The sequence below is a fragment of the Podarcis erhardii genome (genome assembly GCF_964252035.2).
Source record: "Podarcis erhardii genome assembly, chromosome: 13".
In the NCBI taxonomy this organism is placed as follows: domain Eukaryota; kingdom Metazoa; phylum Chordata; class Lepidosauria; order Squamata; family Lacertidae; genus Podarcis; species Podarcis erhardii.
This window is the reverse complement of record NC_138502.1, coordinates 12,268,861-12,293,595: the sequence shown is the minus strand read 5'-3', so window position 1 is coordinate 12,293,595 and position 24,735 is coordinate 12,268,861. Positions and strand designations below refer to the sequence as shown.

The window sequence follows — 24,735 nt, the reverse complement described above, 5'->3', positions numbered from 1 at the left end:
GATCCTGCTCTGTTCCAGTAACAAGAAGCCGAAAGCACCAGCCTGAAGATGACGAGTGAGACCTCGTCGAAACGTCGCCTAGACACCCCAACTTTTACACGGGAAGACACCCGAGGACACCAAAACCTGCATTCCTGTACCCGTGAAAATCTACGAAAGCATATATATATATATATACACATACACATACACATACCTAGATTGAATTTACATAAGCTATTTTCACAGTTGTGGCTTCTTTGCTATGTGGATTTGCCTGTCACGGAATCCCTTCATGTTGCAGAGGATTCTGGGAAATGTTCCAGTGTAAACATTCCATTTTGAAGGAAGCTGGTCATTCTTGTTGGGTATCAACAATGCAAAGTGAGTCTGTGCCCTTGAGCAAAAGGTGCACTCTGTTCCCCTTTCATTTTAATATCAAACATATCAAACAAAGTACTCCACCTAGATATGGACTAAGCTCCAGAAGGTAGATGCATTATCTGATGTTAATTATGTGTGCTTATTTTTTATTTAGGGTATTTGCTTTCCAACCCATTGTCAGAAACATAACTGTATAGTGGCCATAACCATAAATTAAGTCCACACTGGAGGGAATTCCAGGGAAATTGAAACATATTTATCCTATCGATATCTACTCAACATGTAAATTAAGTCCACACTGGAGAGAATTCCAGGGAAATCGAAACATATTTCTCCTATCACTATCTACTCAACATATGGCAAGTGATTGAACTTTCATCCTTCCCCCTTCCCTGCCCCAACCCCCAACTTCACCAAGATCTATATAAGAATCGAGGTAGCAGCTTCAGAGACAAACTTGCCACTGCATAACGCGATATCCATTACCTCACAGGACGAAACTTGGGTAAGTTGGAGGCAATCACAAACTCACTTCTGATGCTATGGCTACTGATTTATATTTTGTATTGGGGGCTCTCACTAGCATTATACCCTATACCCAAATTTCTGTCCACATCCTTCTTCCAGCAAAATCCCATTCAGTTTTCACAGGTAAGTGAGTATACATATACTATGCGGGTTTGTGGGTTGAGAAGTTGTGGAGAAGAAAGCAAGACTGTCCTGGATCCTTCAGAAATGGAGAGACTACCTTGGAATATTTCCCCGAATCCTCTACCACATGCAAGACTGAGTCATAGCAGATGAGTCAATGTGGCAAGAATTCCATAAAACCGAAACTGTGGAAATCACTTGTGTTACTCATTTTTAAAAATTGGGGCTTGGCGAGGTCTAGATTTTAGAAGAAAATGGGAAATGACTGAGGGGAGCTAAACTCCTCCCTGCTCTTTGCCTCCTCATGCTTTTAACTTCTGCCTCCTTGGCTCAACTGGAATATAAGTAACTGTGGTGATGGAGGGTGGGGAACTTAAACTGGGGAGTGTTCTACTTCTTCTACTACACACATGCCCAGAAGAGTCAGTGGTCAGCACCAGGTCAACTGCACACTAACCTTATTTGACTCCATGATACTTCAACAATCGCCAACTTGAGGTTTTGGGTTCTCTCTTCTTTCTCTAATCTTCCCATTTATGATTTCAAGAACAGAAAATGCTGGTTTTCTTCTTCCTGCTATCACCACATTGGCAATAAGTAAGGATAGGTTTTTAATTTGTTGCACATTTCCTTCCACAAAAGGTCAACCAGAAGATGGGGGTTGTCACCTACCTTTGCCTTCTTGGTCTCCTGGTCTCCTATTCTTTCCCCAGAGGTGAGTGTTTTAACAATTACATGGGAATTTCCCAGAAATCTTAATAGGGGCTCAGCATTGATGTAAACAAAAGTACTTGTTAGATTTCCAAGTGATGGTAACCCAGCTAAGTCTGTTGGAATAAATAATCAGGCAATTGAAGCTGGTTCATTAGAGTGAATAGGGAATTGCCCTACCAACCTCAGTCTGCCCTGAACCACTCCTCAGATTCATATTTACAACCAATCAGGGACTGCCACTGCCTGTCATTGTCTCTGGATCCACCTTCTGTTGGTCTCCCTGCCTTCTGTCTCATCAAATCAACTGGACACTAACCACCTCTGAAAGCACAAAGGTTTAAATTACCTGTGCTTCCTCACTGGAATAAGCAAAAGTACAAGTAAAGTGAGATTTCACATTAAAATCAGTCTTCTTACAACTTTTGTCCCACTCTCTTTTTCTTCCTTTACTCTTCTTTCCATACAGCAAGGGCCAGATCCTGTCCCGGGGGTTGGCTGAGAGCGCTGGGCAACTGCTATGCATATTTTGATAGCCCAAAGTCATGGTCCGAAGCTGAGGTAAGAAGTTGTTTCTCACCAACTAAGCTGTAGCATAAGATATTGTTGTGGGTTGCGCATGAGATCTTTTTGAGGAGGGCTATGTATGTGAGTTGGCCTGAGACAATACCTGGCCAACATTTCAGATTGAGTTGATCACCCAACATGTTCAAGGGATGTGTTTCCATGGGAGCCAAGAAGGCTTAATTAACAGTCAAGACTCCTCAAGGGTGATAAGGGGCGGATCAGTGGCCAGGTAAGCCCTGCTCTGCACAATCGATCACAAGACATGGCACACACACACACACACACCCCATTGGAATGGCAATGCCCATCACCTTTGGGAACCCGCCCCCTCAAATATTTTATTGGGGGGCTAAAGGGACCTTGGCCCAAAAGAGTTGGATCCTGTGGTCAGGAGGGATGGCCTGGCCAGAATGTCTCCACTCAACATTAGGAAGAGGCAAGTCATCTCTCTTACTAAAAAGAATACTGGTCTACAGTGCCAAAATGGTAGGCGGTAGGTTTGTTTGTTTGGTGATTATCTGTGTTGCAGCAGAGGTCAAGCTAATATGAATTCAATATTACAAAGCAAATCCCTTCAGCTCAAAACTACTTGCATACATTTAAATGACTATTTTCCTTTTCTAAAACAAGCTCAACATTCTGTATGCAAAGGCATCTGAATTTGGAGTTGTGAGAAAACCAAATTTGGTCTCCCCCAGAGGACTTATTTCGTGAACCCTCATCCTGATTTGTTTGCACAAAGCTTACACAGAAGTTATGTGATATCCATTCTTCATTGAACACTCAGTCTGATTTGCCTGAGGAGAGATTAGTATTCATTCTTTCATTCATAAATTTTACAAGATTTGTAAACTGTTTATACACTGTTTTATTAAAACCCAAAGTGATTTACAAAAAATAACAATACAAAAACATTGTCAGTAACAACCACATTCCAAAATATAGAATAAATTAAGAACTTTGACATTACACATGATTGTTCACAGTTGGATAACTCCAACTGGGTGGGATATCACTTTTGAATTCTTACCTTAGTATGTTTCCGAGCACAATTCAAAGTGCCCCCATCGTTCAGCCCAGACACTGAGGTCCAGCTCCGAGGGCCTTCTGGCAGTTCCTTCACTGTGAGAAGTGAAGGTACAGGGAATATTTTGTTGGGAGTTGCCCAGAGTGGCTTGGGAGGCCTGGCCACATGGGCAGGATATATTTTTATTTATTTATTTATTTATTTATTTATCATCATCATCATCATCATCATCATCATCATCATCATCTTTTTGATACATTGTGAACCACTTTGGACACCATTTTGTGGGAAAGTGACTTACAGTTAAGCGAATGATGATCATGGTGGCAGAATGACTTTAGTGCCTTCTCTATTCTCAGATTGCATGCCAGAGCCAAGGACGTGGGACCCATCTCGCTTCTATACTCACAGAGCAAGAGTCAGCCTTGGTGGCCAATCATATCTCCTCAAAGCAGAAGAAAGAACATAATGTCTGGATTGGGCTCCATGATCGTGATCAGGTGAGTTCCCTTCAATTACTCTATTCCAGGTCATCATCACAGCACAGTGGCTCCTTAGCAATGCCATCCCATCCTTATCTCAGTCATCTCCTAGGCTGTATGCCATAATTACTTCTCCATTATTTTACATAGGGGCTAGGCGTGCTGGGTTCCACCCCACATAAGGGGTGCCCACACATGCAACACGTTGCCTCTCCCAGCCAGCCCCCCACAGAGAACATTTTGTGGGTGCCTCAGCACCCATGGCCCTGCATAGATGGTGCTTATGGTAGGGGCTTCTTCTCTAATGTCTCCATCATAGCTTGCAAGAGCTTCCTGCTGAGCAACCTCCGCTGATGATCCTTGCACTGAGCTACAACCCTCCTTGGTCAAATGAGCTGTTCCTTCTCTTTCCTGCAGAACCGAGATTGGAAGTGGCTTGATGATTCAGTCTTTAATTACAACAACTGGAACAGAGGGGAGCCAAACAACTATAAAGGCGGCAAGGAGTATTGTGTGGAGCTGCTGCGTAGGACAGGTAGGGAAACTATTTGCATGCCTGAGAAAAAAGGTGTTTTCACCTTGAATGCTACATTACCCTCCAATTCCCTCTAAATTCCCAACTTTTCTCAGGGTTGCATCTCACTAAATTGCACTGAAAATACAGTACATCTGTCAACCATCACTAATTTAAGTCTATTGATTTTAAGGGATCCAATTATGAGTCATGTTTAACCTTCAACCAGGAGTTCGCTTGTAGAAATGTTTACAGATCAATTACTCTGGCTAGCAGTGGTCCATTCATTCAGCATTTAGCGTCACTGTCCAACACACCAGGAGGCTTCAGCTGTAGCTCATCTGCATAGTTTAGTTGCATGTGTTTTATTACATGCATACTCATTTATATATTATATTCTGGAAATAGTGGTTTTTCAAGTGGGCCATGTCATATTATTTTCTACAGCATTTCTCTAAGAAGTGGTTAAAGTCAGATAAAGAAACAAAAGAAGGCGTCACTTTAAAAAAGACCTGATTTCAGCTGCAAATTTTGAATCAGGAGCACACTTATAAGGTTGAAGTCAGGCAACTGTTGGATGGGCAATCCACATGGGGTTGGTCAGTTCTGGATCAGTCCATCCTGCCCAATCTAGGGTTGCCATACGTCCAGATTTTCCCAGACATGTTCGGGAATCAGGGCCTGAAAATGGCATCTGGGCAGCAAAGCAGCAAAATGTCTGGGAAAACCTGGACATATGGCAACCAGGACTATTTTCAAAGGAAAATGTTTCAAACATGCTTTAAAAGCTGGAATTTTGGGGTGGGGGTGGAAGGGAGATTTTTGCAAAAAGAAAAAAGCTCAAAAAAAGAAAAAAGCTCAGGCCGGCCCTCACTTGTTCCTGGTGCACCTTGCAATTTCAATTTGAAGTGAGGCTGAAAGTTAACTGGGCATGACCTGCAGGCGCATTTGCCCAGATGGATGGCATGTGCGCAGAGCCAAGCACCCCGGGCTCAGTGCAAGTCAGGAGGAAGCCCAGTTGGTGAGTGTCCCAAAGCCACTTATCTTGAATAGGGGCCTGAATAGGGTTCGGGGTGGGTGGCGGTGCAAGGCCCAAGCAAAAAGAAAAGAAAAGAGCTCAACATGTTTGTCCGGATTTTTAGTATCTGAAATATACCCTAGTCAAATCCAAATCCTAACCCGTACTCCAAACCACATCCATTTGGTTATGTAATAATGGGGAAGAAATAGTAACTTTTGTCATGTCTTGAATTTTAGGTTTTCGAAAGTGGAATGATAAACCTTGTAACCGTTTGTGTACCTATATCTGCAAACAAGAGCTTTAAAGGAGACGAGTTCCCAACTCTGCCTGCTTAGTGGATCTCTGATCTCATTGCTTCTTTTCCCATCCCTCAAAGGGGAAAAAACAGCTCATCTTCATTTTCAAAATAACCTCCTCTATAAAGCTACCTCTTTGGTCTTCCCATTCACTTGGAAGTTTCCTTGTTACTTCTGCAAAATATAATCCTAATAAACTCACTTATGTGTATTCTCTTTTCACTGAATCCATCCTTATTGCTCCAGTTCCAATACCATATATCTGAAGACAGGGAAAAGAAGCACATTGTACCTCTGGGGCTCCAGTCCAGCACAGTCGCCGATACCTGACAAGGCACTCAGGGCAACATGTAGGTGAAACTTCCTATCTCAAACCCAACTTCTTTACTCAGAGATGCTCAGCAGAGCTGATACTAAAGCTGGGATTTTGAGAGCTGGGAACAGGGGAAAACGTAAGGGGATCCCAGACTACCTGACCAGTGCCAAATCCTAGGATGCTAAACCAGACACCCCTGCCCCAATTGCTCACCTGCAGGCCCTTCTCTGTGCCAGACATGAGTGATTTTGTCTGGCTGGAATCTGTACTTGAGCACTGGCCATGATTGTCTGGATGGTGGACAGAGAGATAGGCGTAAAGCAGCCTCTGACCTTTGCCTGGCTTGAAGGCAGTCTACTGTACAAAGGCAAGAGTCCCCATCATCATCATCATCATCATCATCATCAATATTATTTATACCCTGTCCATCTGGCTGGGTTTCCCCAGCCACCCTGGGAGGTTCCCAACAGTATATTAAAAACATGATAAAACATCAAACATTAAAAATTTCCCTAAACAGGGCTGCCTTCAGGTGTCTTCTAAAAGTCAGAGAGTTGTTTATTTCCTTGACATCTGATGGGAGGCCGTTCTGCAGAGAAGGCCCTCTGCCTGGTTCCCTGTAACTTTGCTTCTCACAGTTAGGGAACCACCAGAAGGCCCTAGGTGCTGGACCTCAGTGTCTGGGTTGGATGATGGGGGTGGAGACGCTTCTTCAGGTATACTAGGTGAGGCCATTTGGGTTTTAAAGGTCAGCACCAACACTTTGAATTGTGCTCGGAAACGCACTGGAAGCCAATGTAGGTCTTTCAGGACTGGTGTTATATGGTCTCGGTGGCCACTCCCAGTTACTAGTCTAGCTGCCACGTTCTAGATGAGTTGTAGTTTCCAGGTCACCTTCAAAGGCCCATGTAACCCCATGCAGAAAGCACTGCAGTAGTCCAAGTGGAACTATTCCATCCTCTTTCCCTTCTGGCCCCAGCAACCAATGGCATGTTCTACCCAGATAGTCATGTTCAGGACAATTGGTTAATGTACATTGCAATGGGCAGTGCTTTTTTCCTTAAAAATGTTTAGGAGTACTCTCATTTCCCTACTCATATTGAAATACTGCCCCTCAATTATGGATGAGAGTTGATCATTGAGGGACTGGAGAGGAGGTCTCTGGGTTCAAACTGAATAAAGGGAAATCCAAATTATTAACGAAAAATTTACATAAATCAGAACAAGAGGAACTGGAAATTACAACAGGTTTAAAGGTAGCCAATAAGGTAAATTATTTGGGGGTTTGGATCACCAATAAGAATATAAACTTATATAAGGACAATTATGAGAAGAAGTGGAAGGAAATAAAAAAAAATTAGAGACTTGGGGGAAATTGAATTTGTCCCTGTGGGGGAGAATATCCACAGTTAAAATGATTTTTATGATGATTTAAGTTAAGATGATTTTTATGTTCCACAGTTAAGATGATTTTTATGTTCTAAACAATACCTATAATTAGAGGCGTAAAGTGTTTTAAGGAATGGCAGAAAGACCTTGCCAAGTTTATTTGGCAAGGGAAAAAACCACGCATAAAATTCAAGCTACTAACAGAGATGAAAGAAAAAGGAGGCTTTGCAGTCCCTGATCTTAAACTGTACTTTGAGGCAGTGTGCTGGACATGGATTAAGGACTGGATATTAATTTAAAACACGGAAGTCCTAGATCTGGAGGGATGGGATATTGTGTACGGGTGGCATGGCTACATAGGCTATGACAAGGTTAAATCCCACAAAGGATTTTTAAATCATACTGTGAGAAGGGCACTATATAAAGTATGGGAGAGGAGTAAAAAATCAGTAGTAACCAAAACTCCATGGTGGCTGTCACCAATGGAATCTATGTCGGTTCACAGGATAAATATGAACAGCGATTGGCTAACATATAAGGATTTAGTAGAGGAAACAAGTAGTGATCCGAAAATAAAGGACCTAAGCGAATTGAAACAGAAGGGAATAACCTAGCTGGATTATTATCAACTAAAAGCTGCCCTTGAAAAGGATAAAAGAACCAAAGGATTTGACAAAAAAATATCCTATCTGGAGAAGGATATTTTATATAATAATCAAAAGACACTTTCAAAAATGTACAAACTACTTTTGAATTGGCAAAGAAAGGAGGAAGATATCAAAGAAATTACAGTAAATAGGGAGAGGGACCTGGGACATATGATCAAACCCAATATTTGGAATGAATTATAGACTAAAAATATATAATTCATGGCTTGTTTCCTTATAAGGGAAAATCTTATGAAAATGTACTATAGGTGGTACCTGACCCCTGTAAAACTTGCAAAAATAAATAAATCAAACAATAACAAGTGCTGGCGATGTAAGGAACAGATAGGAACATACTACCATATGTGGTGGTCCGGTCTAGAGATACAAAGATTTTGGAACATGATTTATGAAGAGATAAAGAGATTGATAAAAACTACATTTAGCAAGAAACCGGAAGAATTTTTACTAGGAAGGGTTTCAGATAATAGTCCCAGAAACAAAAATAGGCTATTTATGTATGCAACGTCAGCAGCAAGGGTTATAGTGGCAAAACACTGGAAAGATAAAAATGCACCCACTAAAGAGGAATGGGTAGTCAAATTGTGCTAGTACTTGGAGTTCGCAAAGCTGACAGAAGCAATAAGAGATAAACCTAAAAAATTGGTGAAAGAAGAATGGGAATGTTTAAATAATTATTTAGGGGACAAGGGCTCAACAAGAAAGACCAGGCTATGTTTAGAATGATACCGCATAGAGAAATGTTCCCTGATACCAAGATGAGGGATTACTTTGGAAGGCAGATAGATAGAATTGATAAGAATAATGATCTATTGTGAGCTTGACGGAAGGGTACAATAGATGAGCTTTCCTGCTTTGGCTCATCTTCCTTTTCTTTTTCTTTCTTTTTCTTTTTCCTTTTCCTTTTATTTTATTATTCCCATAGTTACTTATGTTCTGTGTCATGTACTTCGATATTTTTTGTAGTTTTTTAAAAAGTTTTTTTCCCCATTACTATTAAGGAATTTTCCTTTTTAATTTTGGTTGTCTATATTTATATGTACCTGTTTAAATCAAAATAAAAGTAAAAAGAAGAAGAAGAAAAGAAATCTCAGTTTCCCCTTCAGCATCTTTTATTTTCATGGGAAAAAATGGACCTCACCAAGCTCCATTTTTAAATGTAGATATATACCATTTTTTTCACTCTATAGACGCACTTTTTCCCCTCCAAAAATTAAGGGGAAATGTGTGTGCGTCCTATAGAACGAATGCAGGCTGCGCGGCTAAGCCCAAAGCCGGAAAAGGGAGACGGAGTGCTGCAGAGCGCTCCGTCTCGCTCTTCTAGCTTGGGGTTAGCTGCGCAAAGCCTCTGGGGGTTAGCTGCCTTCACCCCGCTGCACTGAAGAGGCTAGAAAGGCTGTTCCCAAGCCAGAACAGCAAGACGTAGGGCTCCGTCTCACTCTTCTAGCTTGGGGATGGCTGCGCAAAGCTATCCCTGAAGCCTTTGGAGCACAGCGGGACCTCACACTGCACTCCAAAGGCTTCAGGGATCTTTGAGGCTGGCGGTGCGGGAAAGCAGCACTTCCCCCCACTGCCAGCCCCAAAGAGCAGGTTGGGGAAAACCTGAAGCCTCCAGAGCCCAGCGGGAACTCCCCCCCTGCGCTCCAGAGGCTTTGGGTTGCCTTCACTGAAACCTGGAGAGCGAGAGGGGTCAGTATGTACCGACCCCTCTCGCTCTTCAGGCTTCCAAGGTAGCCACCTGAACCTCCCGCTGCGCTCTGGAGGCTTTGGGTGCATGCACCTTGAATGCACCTTGTTTTAGAGGGGGAGAACAAGAAAAAAAAAATCCCCTATTTTCCACCTCCTATGGTCCGGTGCGTCCTATGGTCCGGTGCATCCTATAGAGCGAAAAATATGGTCTATATACCTAGCTTGAATTTACAGAAGCTATTTTCACAGTTGCGGCTTCTTTGCCATGTGGATTTGCCTGTCACGGAATCCCTTCATGTAGCAGAGGATTCTGGAAAATGTTCCAGTGTAAACACACCATTTTGTTTTGTGTTTTTTGTGGGGGGGGGTGTTTGGTTTTTTTTATTTTCAATGCAGAATCATAACAAAAATTACAAACATTGAATCCAAAATAATACTATACAAACAAAAAAACCTGGAACATATAGGGGGGGAAAACAGAAAAGAAAAGGCGGAAAAATGCAAAGCAAACAAAACTAAACTAAACAAAAACGAAAAAGCACACATCTACAGAAAAAAACCATATCATTACGTACATAAACACAAATTGACTTCCTTTGTTCTAAGACCTCAAAAAATTTACTCTTACTGTATTGTTGTGTCTAGTTAGATTACTTCCACCTTGGTACTTTTTTTTTTTTACACCATTTTTCTTTTTCTTTAACCCTGTAAAGCATCATTCATTAAATACCAATATACTAACTCCAGAACAATGTTTTTTCATATACTCTTTAGCACAACCCCATTCTTTTAATAATTTCTGGTCCGATTGTCCCCTTATGTAAGCTGTGAGTCTTGCCAGATTTATGTATTCACAAAATTTAATTTGCCAATCTTTCACTGATGGAATTTTTCTGTCTTTCCAGTTTTTATCTATAAGCATCCTGGCAGCTGTTGTTGCATAAAGGAATACTTTCATTTGATTTTCGGGAATATCATTTGTAATTAAACCTAAAAGGAATGCCTCCGGTTTTTTACTGAAATATATTTTAAACATCTTTTTGAGTTCTTCATAGATTTCATTCCAGAATTGTTTAATAGGTCAGCATTCCCACCACATGTGAAACATTGTTCCTATTTCTTTTTTACACTCCATTTTGAAGGAAGCTGGCCATTCTTGTTGGGTATCAACAATGCGAAGTCTGTGCCCTTGAGCAGAACGTGCACTCTGTTCTCCCTTCATTTTAATATCAAACATATTGAACAAAGTACTCCGCCTAGATATGGACTAAGCTCCAGAAGGTAGATACATTATCTGATATTAATTATGTGTGCTTATTTTTATTTAGGGTATTTGCTTTCCAACCCATTGCCAGAAACATAACTGTATGCCAGAAACATAACCATAAATTAAGTCCACACTGGAGGGAATTCCAGGGAAATTGAAACATATTTATCCTATCAATATCTACTCAACATGTAAATTAAGTCCACATTGGAGGGAATTCCAGGGAAATTGAAACATATTTATCCTATCACTATCTACTCAACATATGGTGAGTGGCTGAACTTTCATCCTTCTCCCTTCCCTGCCCCAACTCCCAACTTCACCAAGATCTATATAAGAATTGAGGCAGCAGCTTCAGAGACAAACTTGCCCCTGCATAACGCGATATCCATCACCTCACAGGACAAAACTTGGGTAAGTTGGAGGCAATCACAAACTCACTTCTGATGCTATGGCTACTGATTTATATATTGTTTTGTTATACTTGATTTATACCAATATACTCTATACCCATATCTGTCCACATCCTTCTTCCAGCAAAGTCCCATTCAGTTTTCACAGGTAAGTGAGTATACATATACTATGTGGGTTTGTGGGTTGAGAAGTTAAGAAGAAGAAAGCAAGGGCATGGGTGTAGTAGAAGAAGTAGAACACTCCCCAGTTTAAGCGCCCCACCCTCCATCACCACAGTTACTTATATTCCAGTTGAGCCAAGGAGGGAGAAGTTAAATAGCATGAGGAGGCAGAGGGGGGAAGTGTTTAGCTCCCCTCAGTCATTTCCCATTTTCTTCTAAAATCTAGACCTCGTCAGCCCCCAATTTTAAAAAATGAATAATGCAAGTGATTTCCACAGTTTCAGTTTTATGGAATTCTTGCCACATTGACTCATCTGCTATGACTCAGTCTTGCATGTGGTAGAGGATTCTGGGAAATATTCCAGGGCAGTCTCTCGATTTCTGAAGGATGCAGGCCAATCTTGTTGCAGGCTAACTATGCACTACCTGAAGTGAGGGTGTGCCCTTGGAGCAGACTCAGCACCCCACTTCGCTGGGACCTTTCAGTTTCAAAATAGAAAGTGGTGAAGGAAGTGCCCCTCCTGGATTTGGTTTTACAGTATCTCCAGATGGTAGACCTGTTCTTTGATTCTAGACTTGTTCTTTGAGTTAAGTCTTTTTATTGTATTTAGAATATTTATTTTCCCATCACCTTCCATACAAATACATTCATGCAACCAAATCATGTGTTTTTATGAGTATTTGAAGTACATCCTTTCTTTCTTCATATGTACTCTGCATATATCTAAGAGGCTGAAATTCCTTCCTCCTTTCCCCTGTCTCTGACCTGACTAAGCTCCATATAAGAATTAAGGCAGCCAGAATTGGGAGACAGAGTTGTAGAAAGAGGAATCCATCACTTCAACAGTACTGCACCTGGGTAAGCTGGAGTTCGGGTTGGGGTTGGGGAGAAATTCAGTTCAGTTTCCATTTAAAGGCAATCTTACTGAACTTGCACCATCTGAAAAAATATGAGAGCTGAAACACAGCCACCCTTTGAAATTTGTCTCTCTTTGAATTTTTCAACACAGATGAATTTCCCATTGAATTTCTCCAGCTGTGTAAGATGGGTTAAGATCACTGGGGGGGATGGGACACACCCTGATAATTCCAGTGATTTTTATTCAGCACATGCCACGCCACCTCTATCCTGCCTCTGCCATCTCCATGTCTCCTTTTTTATATATATTGCTAGTGGGCTACCCAGGGGCAGAGCAAGGGGGTGCCAGCTATGAATGAGACAGAGGAGGATCTGCATGGAAAATAATATTGATGTAGCATGTGGGGTTCATTCTTGGATATTATTATATAAGGATGGAGGGGTGATGCTAGAAGCCACTACTCTATGACAACGACTTTGAATAGAGCAAGTGAAGGCAACTCACGTAATGAAGCCCAATCCACACCTTACTTTGTTCTTGCTGGGACGCAGAGATGTGCTTGGCAATCAGAGCTGTCTCATCCGCATTAAGGATTGAGGCAAGGTGGGCGGTGTGCCCATAGCTAACGCATGCATTCTGAGAATGGAGAAAAAAGAAAGACGTTTTGCCACAGCCGCCATCAGAACCTGTTTCTCTATATACCACATTTTCCAAAAAGTCATTCTCAAAGTGTCTCACAACACGTCAAATAACAAGAATTCAAAAACCATATCTCACTAAAAGGAATGATGTAGAGTTGGAGCTTTCCAAATGTGAACAAGTTTGTGGAATATCAACATTTTTATTTATTTCTCTGAAATTTGACTCTCAGGAGGCAAGTCGTACTGGTAGATTGTAAGGAATTAGTGTTACATACCAAGTTGCCAGGCTTAAACTTCTGTGCACTAATGGCACCTCCAGGTTGACAGCATTTCACACGAGGAATTCAAGCACATAACAGGAAGTGTAGGTTTGCACAATTAATCCACTTAAATAAATAAATGAACAAATTTAGGAGCATGTTCTTGCCTCCTCATCCAGGATGAATGCAGGGTGAGTGGTCAATTAAAAGGTCATTTGGAGAAACCCTAAGCTAGTCTTCCAACAAACCCATTTTTTTAATGTAGAACTTTTAGTTGGAAGCATTTTTATGTGGAATGTTGAAAAAGCTGCAAAAAGTTACAGAAAGGGAGTATTACATTTAAATAGAGGCAAGGAAATTTCAACTTGGGAGATTTGCTTTGCAATGCCTAATTTATTTTAACTTGAGCTCTGGAACCCAAATGATCAGCACTGCATCCGACCTGCTGCATTCCTTTCACAGCACTGCAGACCACACAGCATACACTGTTATGTCACCCTTGCACTGAAAAGTTGTGGGGGTGCAGTACATACGTAATGTTTGGTAAATTCCCTTTGGAATTAGGTCACTGGGTGCTTTTTGACATTTTAAAAATACTGTAGTCTCTCTGCAAATATATAGGCTGGGCATAGGCAGAGGATCAAACACTCCCATAGACTGCCAAAATCTGCAGTTCATACATGAATTCTCTAAGGAGACAGCCAGAGCCATGGAATGTTTTGCGAACCCAGTCTCAGATCTGTTTCAGAACTGCAGTCTATTCTACTTCCCTCTTCTCCTGGTGGGAGGGGAGGATTTGGCATAATTGTCACATTCTCAGCTCCGGAACATAAAGTGACCAACTCTCTTTTGTTAATCTGAGATGCTGGACAGGTATTGTTCCAGGGCAAGGATAGCCCTACTCAAAGAAATCTGATAGAAGCCCAAAAGATGTAAATTATAAACATTAGGGAGAACTTTCTGTCAGCAAGATCTGTTTGACAGTGGAAAGTTGTGGCCTCTCTTTCCTTGGAGGTTTTTAAGCCAAGGTTGGATGACCATCTGTCATGGATGCTTTAGTTAAGATTTCTACATTGCAAGGGTTTGGACTAGATGACCCTTGGAATACCCTCCAATTCCATGATTCCATGATTCTATTACATCTTGGTTGAGGAGGAATACTTCTTACCTCAGCATCTTTCCATGACAACTTGGCATCAAAATATCCATAGTAGTTGCCCTGGTTTTGCAGCCAACCATCAGGACAGGACAGGGCCTTGGCTCTAAGGAGAAAGGAACGAAGCAGTAAGAAGGCTGTTTTTCATATGAAATCTCATTTTAGTAGTACTGCTAAAAGGGTTGACTGCTTTGAGCAATCATAGATAATTTTGAAACCAATGAATCTGCATATGCATTTCTACACACTGTATCCTGGTCCTTGCATTTCCCCTTCACATTACTTGGCTGGTGAACTGCACTGCCAATCTGAAGAACTCCAAGCTGTTTCACAAAGCACCCTCTGGTGGCAAATGGAAAGAAAGCAGTTACACACCCACTTTATTTCCCCCCCAGGTATCTCTTTCAGGCAACGGTCGCCCACAATGATGCCTCTCAAGGGATTTGGCCTTGTGCTCCTCACCTTTCTGGTGTCTGTTCTGGCACTGGGAGCCTATTGTGAAACCCCCTATGAGAAGTTCCTAAGGCAGCACTACGATAATCCCAAGAGCAGCCATGGAAAGAAGTATTGTGACGACATGATGAGAAGACGCGGACTGGACAGACCATGCAAGGAAGTGAACACCTTCATCCACGGCACCAAGAATAACATCAAATCTGTGTGCACTGAATCTGGAGGGGAGGATTATGGGAACGGGCTGAGGATTGCTCTCCGCCCCATCACTGTCACCACCTGCAAGCACAAAGGCGGCTCAACTCGCCCACCTTGCGAGTACTCCGATAACAGATCGTCCAGATACATTGTCATTGCCTGTAATCAGAATAATGAGCCTGTGCACTTTGACGAAAGCATCATCGTCACAGCGTAAGATTTCCAACGCCCAGATCCAAATATTCAGCTTTTTAACAATTATGCCATCCCTTGCAACTCCACTGAAAACCCCCCTTTGCTGCCATTCTGTCCAGCTCTGCTTTACCGCAATTAAAACAAACAAACAAACAAACAAAGCACCCTTGAACCATAGTGGCAAAGAAACCTGCTTTGATTCTGTTAAACCAGCAATGTCTGTCACTATTAAACTGAGGAGAAAGTTGCATAACATTTGATGTGTGTTTAATTTCATTTCCTTTTCTTTATCTTATTGCATCCAAGGGAGGAAATGTGGAATGCAGTACTGCACTGTCCGAGATTTTCTTTCATGTTTCCGTCCACATGGGTGGTAGGCTACAACCAAATCAAATCTTTATTACATAGACCAGCGTAAGGAGGGAAGGGTACAATCATTTAAAATCAAAAAAACGTTTTTTAAAAGGAGTTAAAACAGAAAGTATATATAAAAGTCTATCAGAATCCAAAAGAAAATAAGAGAGTCTAAAAGAAGGGTTAGGAACCAAGAGTGAAAGAGAGTAAAAGGTTAGTATATATAAGACTATAGCTGTCAGTCTACAGAGCACTCTAATACGAGTGTTCATTATATCTAGTTTGTGACACAGGTCATCATCCGACTAATTTTGAGCAATGCTGTGCAGAATCCGGCAATGTATGTTGTAGCATGATTGGTATCTGAAAGTGGCAGGAAGGTATAGAATTGTCCTGTGCGCCCTGGGTACTTATGCAGTAGTGGTAAGATGAGGCTGGTACAAATGTCTCTATAATAAAGATAATGGAGAAGCACATGCTCTGTTGTTTCCATTTATCCAGAGTCACAGGCGCATTGTCTCTCCAGGTAAGCAATCTTCCTGTATTGGCCTTCAAGGACAGCTGAAGGGAGGGCATGACATCGAGCCAAGGTAAAGGCCTTCCGGCGCTTAGGGGCTTCAAGTTTAGCTAGATATACCATAGGGGAGGCAGAGTACCTGGAATATTCATTGGCAATAAAAGTTGAGGTCCTGGCTAGATCCAACTGGCGCTCAGTGTCTGCAACACGTTTTATGAGAGCAGGTAGGCTACAACCATTTCCTGCCAGGAATTATACTACACGGTGGCATATGGTTATTCCAAGTGAATCATCGGGGGGGGGGGAGACATGGTGTCAGGGGCTCAGGAGCAGAGGCACAGGGAAGAGAGGAGATGGAGAGCGAAGGGGAAGAATCTGAGGGGAGCGTAGGAGAAGAGGACAGTGGACCGAGGGATTCCATGAGCCTCTCCAGCGAATCGGAAGATTCACAGAAGGGGGCGCCAGTGGCCAGGGGTAGGGGGTTCCCAAGGGGAACGCCCCAGGAGCAAAGGGGCAGCAGGGACTCCCAGAGCAGTAGCTGGAAATCAGGACCAGCTTCCCCACCAGAGCAGAGTGGGGGGGAAGAGTCCCAAGGATCGGGGCCAGTGCATTCCCCACCAGGGAGAGAAGGTAAGGCAGGGCTGACCACGCCTCCATCAGAAAGTCGGACAACGGAGGAGAGGTCAGATCCGGCCAGTGTCCCGGAAGAGGGAAGCAGTGACCGAAGTAGTGTAACGGTTAGGAGAAAGGTCACTGGGTTGGTGCGAGAGGCAAGTTCAAATGTACAGGAGCGCGGGACAGCAGAGAATGAGGATTGGGAACCGGGTCCTAAAGCCCGCCGGAGGGAGGGGGAGGAGCTAAGCGACTCAGCTTCAGAGGAGTCCAGAAAGGGCAATGCCCCAGCGGGCAGGAGGACCCAGAGGAGGAGAGAGCAGCGTAAAAGGTGGAGCAGGGCTAGGATCTTAAACTGGTGACATAGGGGAGGGGACTCAGACGGGACTTCGCCGATCTAGCGTTTAAGACGTAGGGCTGCACGCTGTGGCTTTGAAATGGAAACTGAACTTCAATAAAGACTTTTGTACATAACGACAGCCTAGCGTTGGTCCTCTGTGAGCTGGGACCTAGAGGCAGCTTTGACACATGGTGTCTGCTGGGAGATAGATAGGAGGTTTTTTGATGCTCATGACTGCAGCAAAACCAGGTTTCAGCAAGAAAGGTATAGCAGTCAAATATTAGGGTGGGGAGCTGTCACCACTGCCTTTCTTCTTTTTTCCATTTCCCCATCCCTCAAATGTCTAGATTTTCTCCTTCCATTTAACCCCCACCCATAGGGTATGCACAATATAGAGCGCATATGGTTCAGCATTAATGTCTAGCAGCTTGGAATGCTCCCCCCAACACTTTCGCAACTCTGGTTCCCCACTCAGTTCTGTCCCAGTGTGCAGAGTTCATGTTTATGGACACAGCCAGTTGTCATCATGTGATCAGGCACCACAACTCCAGGGCTGCTTCTGAGCACATTCCACAGGATGCCTAATAAATAGTCATCTTGCCGTTTGTGGCTCTGTGGGTGCTTTGAGGCTGGGAGTAAATATAATGGACAATGTAAACTCCCTTCTTTGGGGGACAAATATACCCCTTGAAGGTTTATGGGGATATTTAGACCCACATGGGAATCAAGCTTCCAAGTCGGCCTGGAAGTTTGTTGGAAACAGAGTGAAATCTTCAAGTGGTATTGTTATCAAAAGAACATCAACCCAAAGGTCAGATGTGTCTCTGCAGGAGGTATCCCCCTGACCATTTTTTGAGACCCCTTTTGGCAACGGCCCCCTGACCGTAATTAGCTAATTGTTGAGGCTAGGCGGGAACCTCAAGGTATCCAGCTCAGTGGGGGGGGGGAGCAGTGAAGCCAAGCTACCTAGCCAAGAGACTCATAGTCCTGGGGGAGGCTGTGCGCGACCACGCAAAAGCCACCCCCCAGTTAATGTGGGGAGCAGTCATTGTGCCCTCCTGGACCCCCTTCTAAGAAGCCATTTCATTTCATTTATTGAATTTATATACCACCATATACCCAGAGGTTTCAGGGTGGTTCACAAAAAAGATCACAATATACAAAATCAAAATAAAAACAATACTGCAATAACGCCCCCACCCACCCCCAAAAGAGCCATATTTTAAAGGGTAAGAACTTTGCTTGTTCTGAGACCTGAGGACCTTAGCAAAACAAATACTTCACCCTGTAATTTTTATAATTATTGATCAGCATCACTACTTTTAAATGTCCCATGGCAAATCAGATGCCAGGCACAATATAAGCCACAGAAACAGCCCTTTCCAAATGTGATGGTCCTGTGTTGTAGTCTATATAGGCACCTGTCCTATCACATTACATAAATCCAGTAAGGGAGGTAGATTTGAGGCAGGTACATGCCTCCATCTATCCAAGTTTCCTTATAACTTCAGCCAAGACTGAAATGCTGTTAGTGACTATAGGTAAACATGATGGCTTCCAGTTCAGCCCAAGAATGGTTAGTGCGCCACCTGCTTTTCCTGCTGTTGCTGATGCATTATTCTTCTAGCAAGATTTTGAGCTCTTGCAGATTGGAAAAAACAATTCAAACCAATTCATATGGTCCTCCAGCAGACATGATCATCGGTGAATTCATATCCATTACCCTAGCAAACTTCAAAATGCAGAAATTTATGGAGCACCCACAAATCTCTTCATTATCTGCTCAGTAAGTAGTTACTTATTTACAGGGAATTTTCTGTTGGGTCCACAGATTACTCATGACTTGATGAAATAAACGACTGCATCGGCTTTTGTCCTCGGTTCTTCTGTCAGCCTTCACAGGGAACATTCAGATTTTTGTCCCACCACTTGAGTTAGCAGAAATAAACTCGACATCATCAGTCTAAGGCACCATATGTGACCTAATCAAATCCCTCTATACCACAGTGTTAAAAATGTTTTTCATAGTTGTCTTTCAAGTAAGATATTCATTCTTGTGGAAAGAATTAAGAAGTACTTCAATACAAATTTGGACGTGCTTGAAACGCTATTCTACTGCCCCCACCCCAGTTAATTGTGGTGTTTCTGTATTGCTACACGGAAGTGGAACTACCTACAACTTGATATTATTTTACATGATACCAAAAAATCACCTTTTCATTTTGAGTCTGATAAACTGCAGTTCCCTCCTTTTCCCTCAAAGAGCAAAGCCCAGCAGTAGGGACACATTAACTTGAAAACAAGTCCCTTCATTGTGTTCAGTGGGTACAGGGCCTGAATCCTGTTGAAATCTATGGGGATTCCAAAGTGCTTAAGTGTGGCTACTAGATTGCCCCTGCTTTTTGCCCATATGAGCCCCATCCACAACCCAGCTGAAGTTTTCAAGCTACTTCAACCCATAGATGTTGCAACCCATCCCTGTGCCAAAATTTTCTTGAAAGTAAGCCTTGTTCAGTTCCATGGGCTTTGCTCCACACCCCAAACATGCTTCAGCTTTTAGCCTGACAGGGCAAATCTAGGCTTACCTACTCGAAGTAATCACCACTGAGCTTAGTGGTGCTTACTCCCAGGTAAGTGGCTGCAGCCATATTGCAGCTTAAATCAGATTTGCGTGAAAGGCAGTTCCACAGAGCCCAATGGGATGCTTCCTCTCAAATATTTGGGATCAAGGAGAGCTTTCCTTAACACATGTTTACATGGGAATAAGCAATTTCCAATGGAAGGTTGTGTGATCACACCCTATAATCCCACGGACGATTATATGGGAAGTGAATCCCATTGAATAAAAAAGAAGAGGAAGGTTTTGCTTCCCAAGTTGTTCTTAGGTTTTTTTAAAAAAGGAAAGCATATTTATAAGGCTTAGATTCAAGGGCTGCTAAAAAAGACATTGTGTGTTAAAGCACATTGGTATACTAAAGAGTTGTTTCCCAGGTTGAATTAAGAACACATTCCCATGAATACTTCATGGTTCAGAAATGGAAGGGAGGTGGTGGACAAAGCAAAGCAAAGGGAGTGTTGGGAACATGCAATCTAATTTACTCAGTATTAAATCCCACTGTGTTGGTGATTTTGACACTAGTTAAGTGGGGAAAGGGACGCGGGTGGCTCTGTGGGTAAAACCTCAGTGCCTAGGGCTTGCCGATCGCATGGTCGGCGGTTCGAATCCCCGCGGTGGGGTGAGCTCCCGTCTTTTGTTCCCAGCTCCTGCCCACCTAGCAGTTCGAAAGCACGCTTAAGTGCAAGTAGATAAATAGGTACCGCTTTATAGCAGAAAAGTAAATGGAGTTTCCGTGTACTGCGCTGGTGCTGGCTCACCAGAGCAGCTTCGTCACACTGACCACGTGACCTGGAAGTGTCTCCGGACAGCGCTGGGCCCCAGCCTCCTAAGTGAGATGGGCGCACAACCCTAGAGTCGGACACGACTGGCCCATACGGGCAGGGGTACCTTTACCTTTACTTTAAGTGGGGAAAGAATTAGAGCCTGACTGAACTTGGCAGGTTAACTGCTTTTTGTTTCTGAGTTTCCAATATTCAACCCCACCAATTCATCCACAGCACAGCAATGGATCTCCTTGAATCTACTATTTCCATACTGAACATCTAATCATAATACCTTAGGAGACTGCTGTAGTATATTAGTTTGAATGGAATGTTCTTGTCGTGTAGGCTGAAACATCCAAGTGAAAGACATGCATGAATCAAAATGAAAACTTCAACACAGTTGTTTCTCTTCTGTCATGTTTGCAGTCATTCTTTGTCTCACTGCAGAGTCCTCCCGAAAAACTACCAGCATGTTCTTGCCTTCGTCTTTGCCATGCAAGAGATCAACAAGAATGCCAAATTCTTATCCAACATCACACTGGGATCAACATTTTATGAGAATGCTTTTAATCCTTCGCAAACTTGTTGGAACATTCTTGCTCTTCTTTTCATGGGACAACGAAATCCCCCCAATTACCACTGTAATGGGGAAGATAAATTAATTGCCGTCGTTGGAGGGCTCACCTCCCAAAACTCCATTCAGATGGCCAATATATTAAACACCTACAAGATTCCACAGGTATGTGTGTAGATACATAGATACAACCACAAGGCCAGACATACACGGAAAACCTCAAAAAGCATCCAGGTTAGCTTTCAATCCCATTACATTATGTTTTCTACACATATGTCCTACATTAGACTTGGTATGGGTACATGATTATGTTAAAGCCTCCTAGCTATATGTTGCCAACACTGCCGTCTCAATTTGCATTGGGATTTTGGGGGGGGGGTAAACCCATAATACTAATAATCCAAGCTCTGGTTCTTCCAAACCTGGCCATGCCACAAATCATGTAATCATAGGAGCATCCAGCTTCCTGCTTAGAAACTTCTCCTAGTTTGAGACTTAATAATGCCAGGGGTGTATACTTAGAAAAGTAAGACCAGGTGGTCAACCACCACATTAATGAAGTATTTTTTCTATGAACAAATGGATGGTTTTCGGATTCCTAAAAATATAATGCCTTTCCCTTTAGCTCAGCTATGGCTCCTTGGATCCAGGGCTGAGTGACCAAAGGCGCTTCCCTTCCTTCTTCCAAATGTCCCCAATGAAGAAGCTCAGTATGATGGCATTGTCTGGCTACTCAGGAAGTTTGGGTGGAACTGGATTGGCCTCCTTGTTTCAGATGATGACAGTGGAGAAACCTTCCTTCGTACTCTCAGAACAAGGCTTTCCCAGAATAATCTTTGTATTTCTTGGACACTGGTGATCCCACTAGTGACAGTATTTTTACCTTATGAGCTACTTCTAAAAAAATTGAATCCCATCATGTTTGCTCTCACAAGGAGGGAAATGAATGTGATTCTTGTCTACGGAGACAGTCAGTCTCTAGAGGCTTTGAGGCTGGTTTTAGTCTCCTGTGAGGTTTTCTCTATGTACCCAGTGGAGAGGGTGTGGATTACAACAGCTCAATGGGATTTCACTGCAGTGCTGGCTGGAGACAAATTTCCTTCAAAATCCTTCAGTGGCACTTTGTCATTTACACTCCATTCAAATCCAGTTCCTGGGTTTCAGGACTTTCTACAGACCATAAATCCATGGCAACCAAATCTTTATTTCATCCAGCAGTTCTGGGCCAGTGCATTCCTCTGTTCATTCCCAGATCACAATCGAATCGTGACAACTCAGGAACCCTGCACTGGGAGGGAGAAGCTGGAGAACCTCACTGGACCTGTGTTTGAAATGGAAATGTCCAGCCAGAGCTACACCATCTACAATGCCGTCCATGCAGTAGCACATGCTCTCCAAGGCATGTATTCCTCAAGAACCAAACAGAAAGTACTGGCTGAGAGATGGATGCAGCAGAAAGTTAAACCCTGGCAGGTACTGTCAACTAATCTCCCCAGTGTTAGAAGCACAGGAGTTATTATTACTGTTCATATGTTTCACAGCTGAGCCCTGGCATGGAGGAGAGGCCTTTGGGATTTTCAGTCGTGAGCTCTATCATTGGGAGGGACTTGATCTCAGTTAAAGTCCACATGCATTGCATGCTGTACATTCAAAGCTCTTGAAATTAATCCATCTCAGGATTCTCCTACTTGGGACTGTGCAAGGGCCAGGAGTGTCCTCTGGTATCAGAAATGGGTTGAAACCTCAGATGTATGCCATATAGAACTGTGGCAATTCAGATCAGACAGTTCTGGGCTTCAGAGAACAATGGTTTGACTCAGCACAAGGCAGTTGCATATGTTAATGGAGGAAGTTTTTGAATTACCCAGAATCTATGCCAAGTTAAAAACATACCAAGTTATGTCTCCTAATATTGAAACTGGAAAGGCTTACAGCTCAATGGCAGAGCATCTGCTTTCATTCAAAAAGTCCCATGTTCAACCCCCAGCATCTCAGGATCATGCTGGGAAAGACTCTGAAACCCTAGAGAGCCATTAACAATCAGTGACTGAGCTATTTAGGGCAATGATTTCACTCACTGTAAGGCAGCTTTCAGTGTCCTATGACATACTGATGAATGGTAGTAAAAAGCCAAAGGTCCACTTGTCAAAGGGAAAAGAGAGAGTGTATTAGCCTACAAGGTCTGTGTCTTTTTTCCTCTTGCAATCTAGCTTCACTCCTTCCTGAAGAACATCCACTTCAACAACAGTGCTGGGGAAGAAATCTCTTTGGATGAGAAGGGGCAGCAGGCAGGTGGCTATGATCTTCTCAACTTGGTCACATATCCCAATGAGTCCTTCCAGAGAGTCCGAGTGGGGAGGGTAGACCCTCAGGCCCCCCCAGGAAAAAAGTTTACAGTGGATGGAAGTGCCATTGCATGGAATCCCAAGTTCAATCAGGTGGGCGGGACTATTTCTTGTTTTGATCATCATCCACCATCATTATCTTTTATGAGTAGATCAGGGGATCCAGGAAAACAGAAATGGCTACAAAGGAGAAGTGTGAGGAGGCAAGCTCTGGTACTCACTGATGAAATACTGTTTTTGTTGCTTTGTTGATCCAGAGCTAGTCTGAAGCTAATTCAGAGATCACGATTAAAGAACAAGGTCTTTCTGAGTGAGGAATTGGCAAGTGTTTAAAGCTCTTGAAAAGGGACTGTTGTGCTCTAAAATGTGTTGTTGCCAACAATCTCTGCCATGTGGAGCCCAGGTAGAAAGAAAATTATCCACCACCTGAAGTGTGTGGTCACTAATGTTGATGGGTGGAGTGCTGGAGATATCCTGTCCCAGGATGTTCATCTACATCAGGCTGAGCCATAATGTGTGGGATGAAAGCATCCAAAATGCTAAGGAAAGTCCTGGTGCACAGAAGGTTATAAAACTCTGTGCTGTCATATGTCAGAGGCAATTAACTGATGGATTGATTGAATTTATATACTGCCCGATACCCAGAAGTCTCAGGGATGTTCAGAGATTAAAACCAACATATAAAAAACACATTTTAAAAGGGCATAGTTATGTCAATTTGTACAGTTATGGCAATTATGAGCAGTCTAAACAGTTAGAACAACAGGAATATTCTGTTGTGCTTCTGTCAGTCTGTAACAGTATTTATCTTAGATAAAAATCTATGTAAGATATCTTAGCAATGTAAGTAACACCTGCCTGCATTCAAAACAAAACAAATTCCTTCCAGTAGCACCTTAAAGACCAACTAAGTCAGTTCTTGGTATGAGCTTTCGTGTGCATGCACACTTCTTCAGATCAGATCTTCTGAAGAAGTGTGCATGCACACGAAAGCTCATACCAAGAACTGACTTAGTTGGTCTTTAAGGTGCTACTGGAAGGAATTTGTTTTGTTTTGACTATGGCAGACCAACACGGCTACCTATCTGTAACTGGAACCTGCCTGCATTGTATATATTAATCTGCAACTTCAAGTACACTAAATAAAAAAATATTCTTATTTAAACTTTAAAAGAGGGAGTCTCTAGGAGGAAATCAGCATTGGGTTATGAGGAATCAATCAATCAAGAGGGAGAAGGTTGGCACAAGCTTCTCTTTGCCATTCAGACATGTGCTGGACTGGCCAAATGGTTAAGTCACAGCACAAAACATCT

General features: G+C 42.8%; 1 protein-coding gene and 1 pseudogene across 2 annotated transcripts in view; both read left to right on the top strand.

The window, feature by feature from the left end:
* Positions 1-24,735, top strand: part of LOC309326520 (angiogenin-2 pseudogene) — a 198,204-nt pseudogene that overhangs the window by 106,605 nt on the left and 66,864 nt on the right. The window lies entirely within an intron of this gene.
* On the top strand, positions 808-5,831 carry LOC309326513 (C-type lectin-like). Its single transcript, XM_081835333.1, has 6 exons — positions 808-868; positions 1,657-1,729; positions 2,195-2,286; positions 3,679-3,819; positions 4,219-4,336; positions 5,573-5,831. Exons 2-6 carry the CDS (start codon positions 1,669-1,671, stop codon positions 5,638-5,640), a joined length of 480 nt encoding a protein of 159 aa, XP_081691459.1. The 5' UTR covers positions 808-868; positions 1,657-1,668; the 3' UTR covers positions 5,641-5,831.

Bases quoted from the DNA above. Each gene is read 5' to 3' on its own strand.
- LOC309326513 (XM_081835333.1), top strand. From the start codon at position 1,669: ATGGGGGTTGTCACCTACCTTTGCCTTCTTGGTCTCCTGGTCTCCTAT. The intron at 3,820-4,218 runs GTGAGTTCCCTT...TCTTTCCTGCAG, and splicing joins GGCTCCATGATCGTGATCAG to AACCGAGATTGGAAGTGGCT. The intron at 4,337-5,572 runs GTAGGGAAACTA...CTTGAATTTTAG, and splicing joins GGAGCTGCTGCGTAGGACAG to GTTTTCGAAAGTGGAATGAT.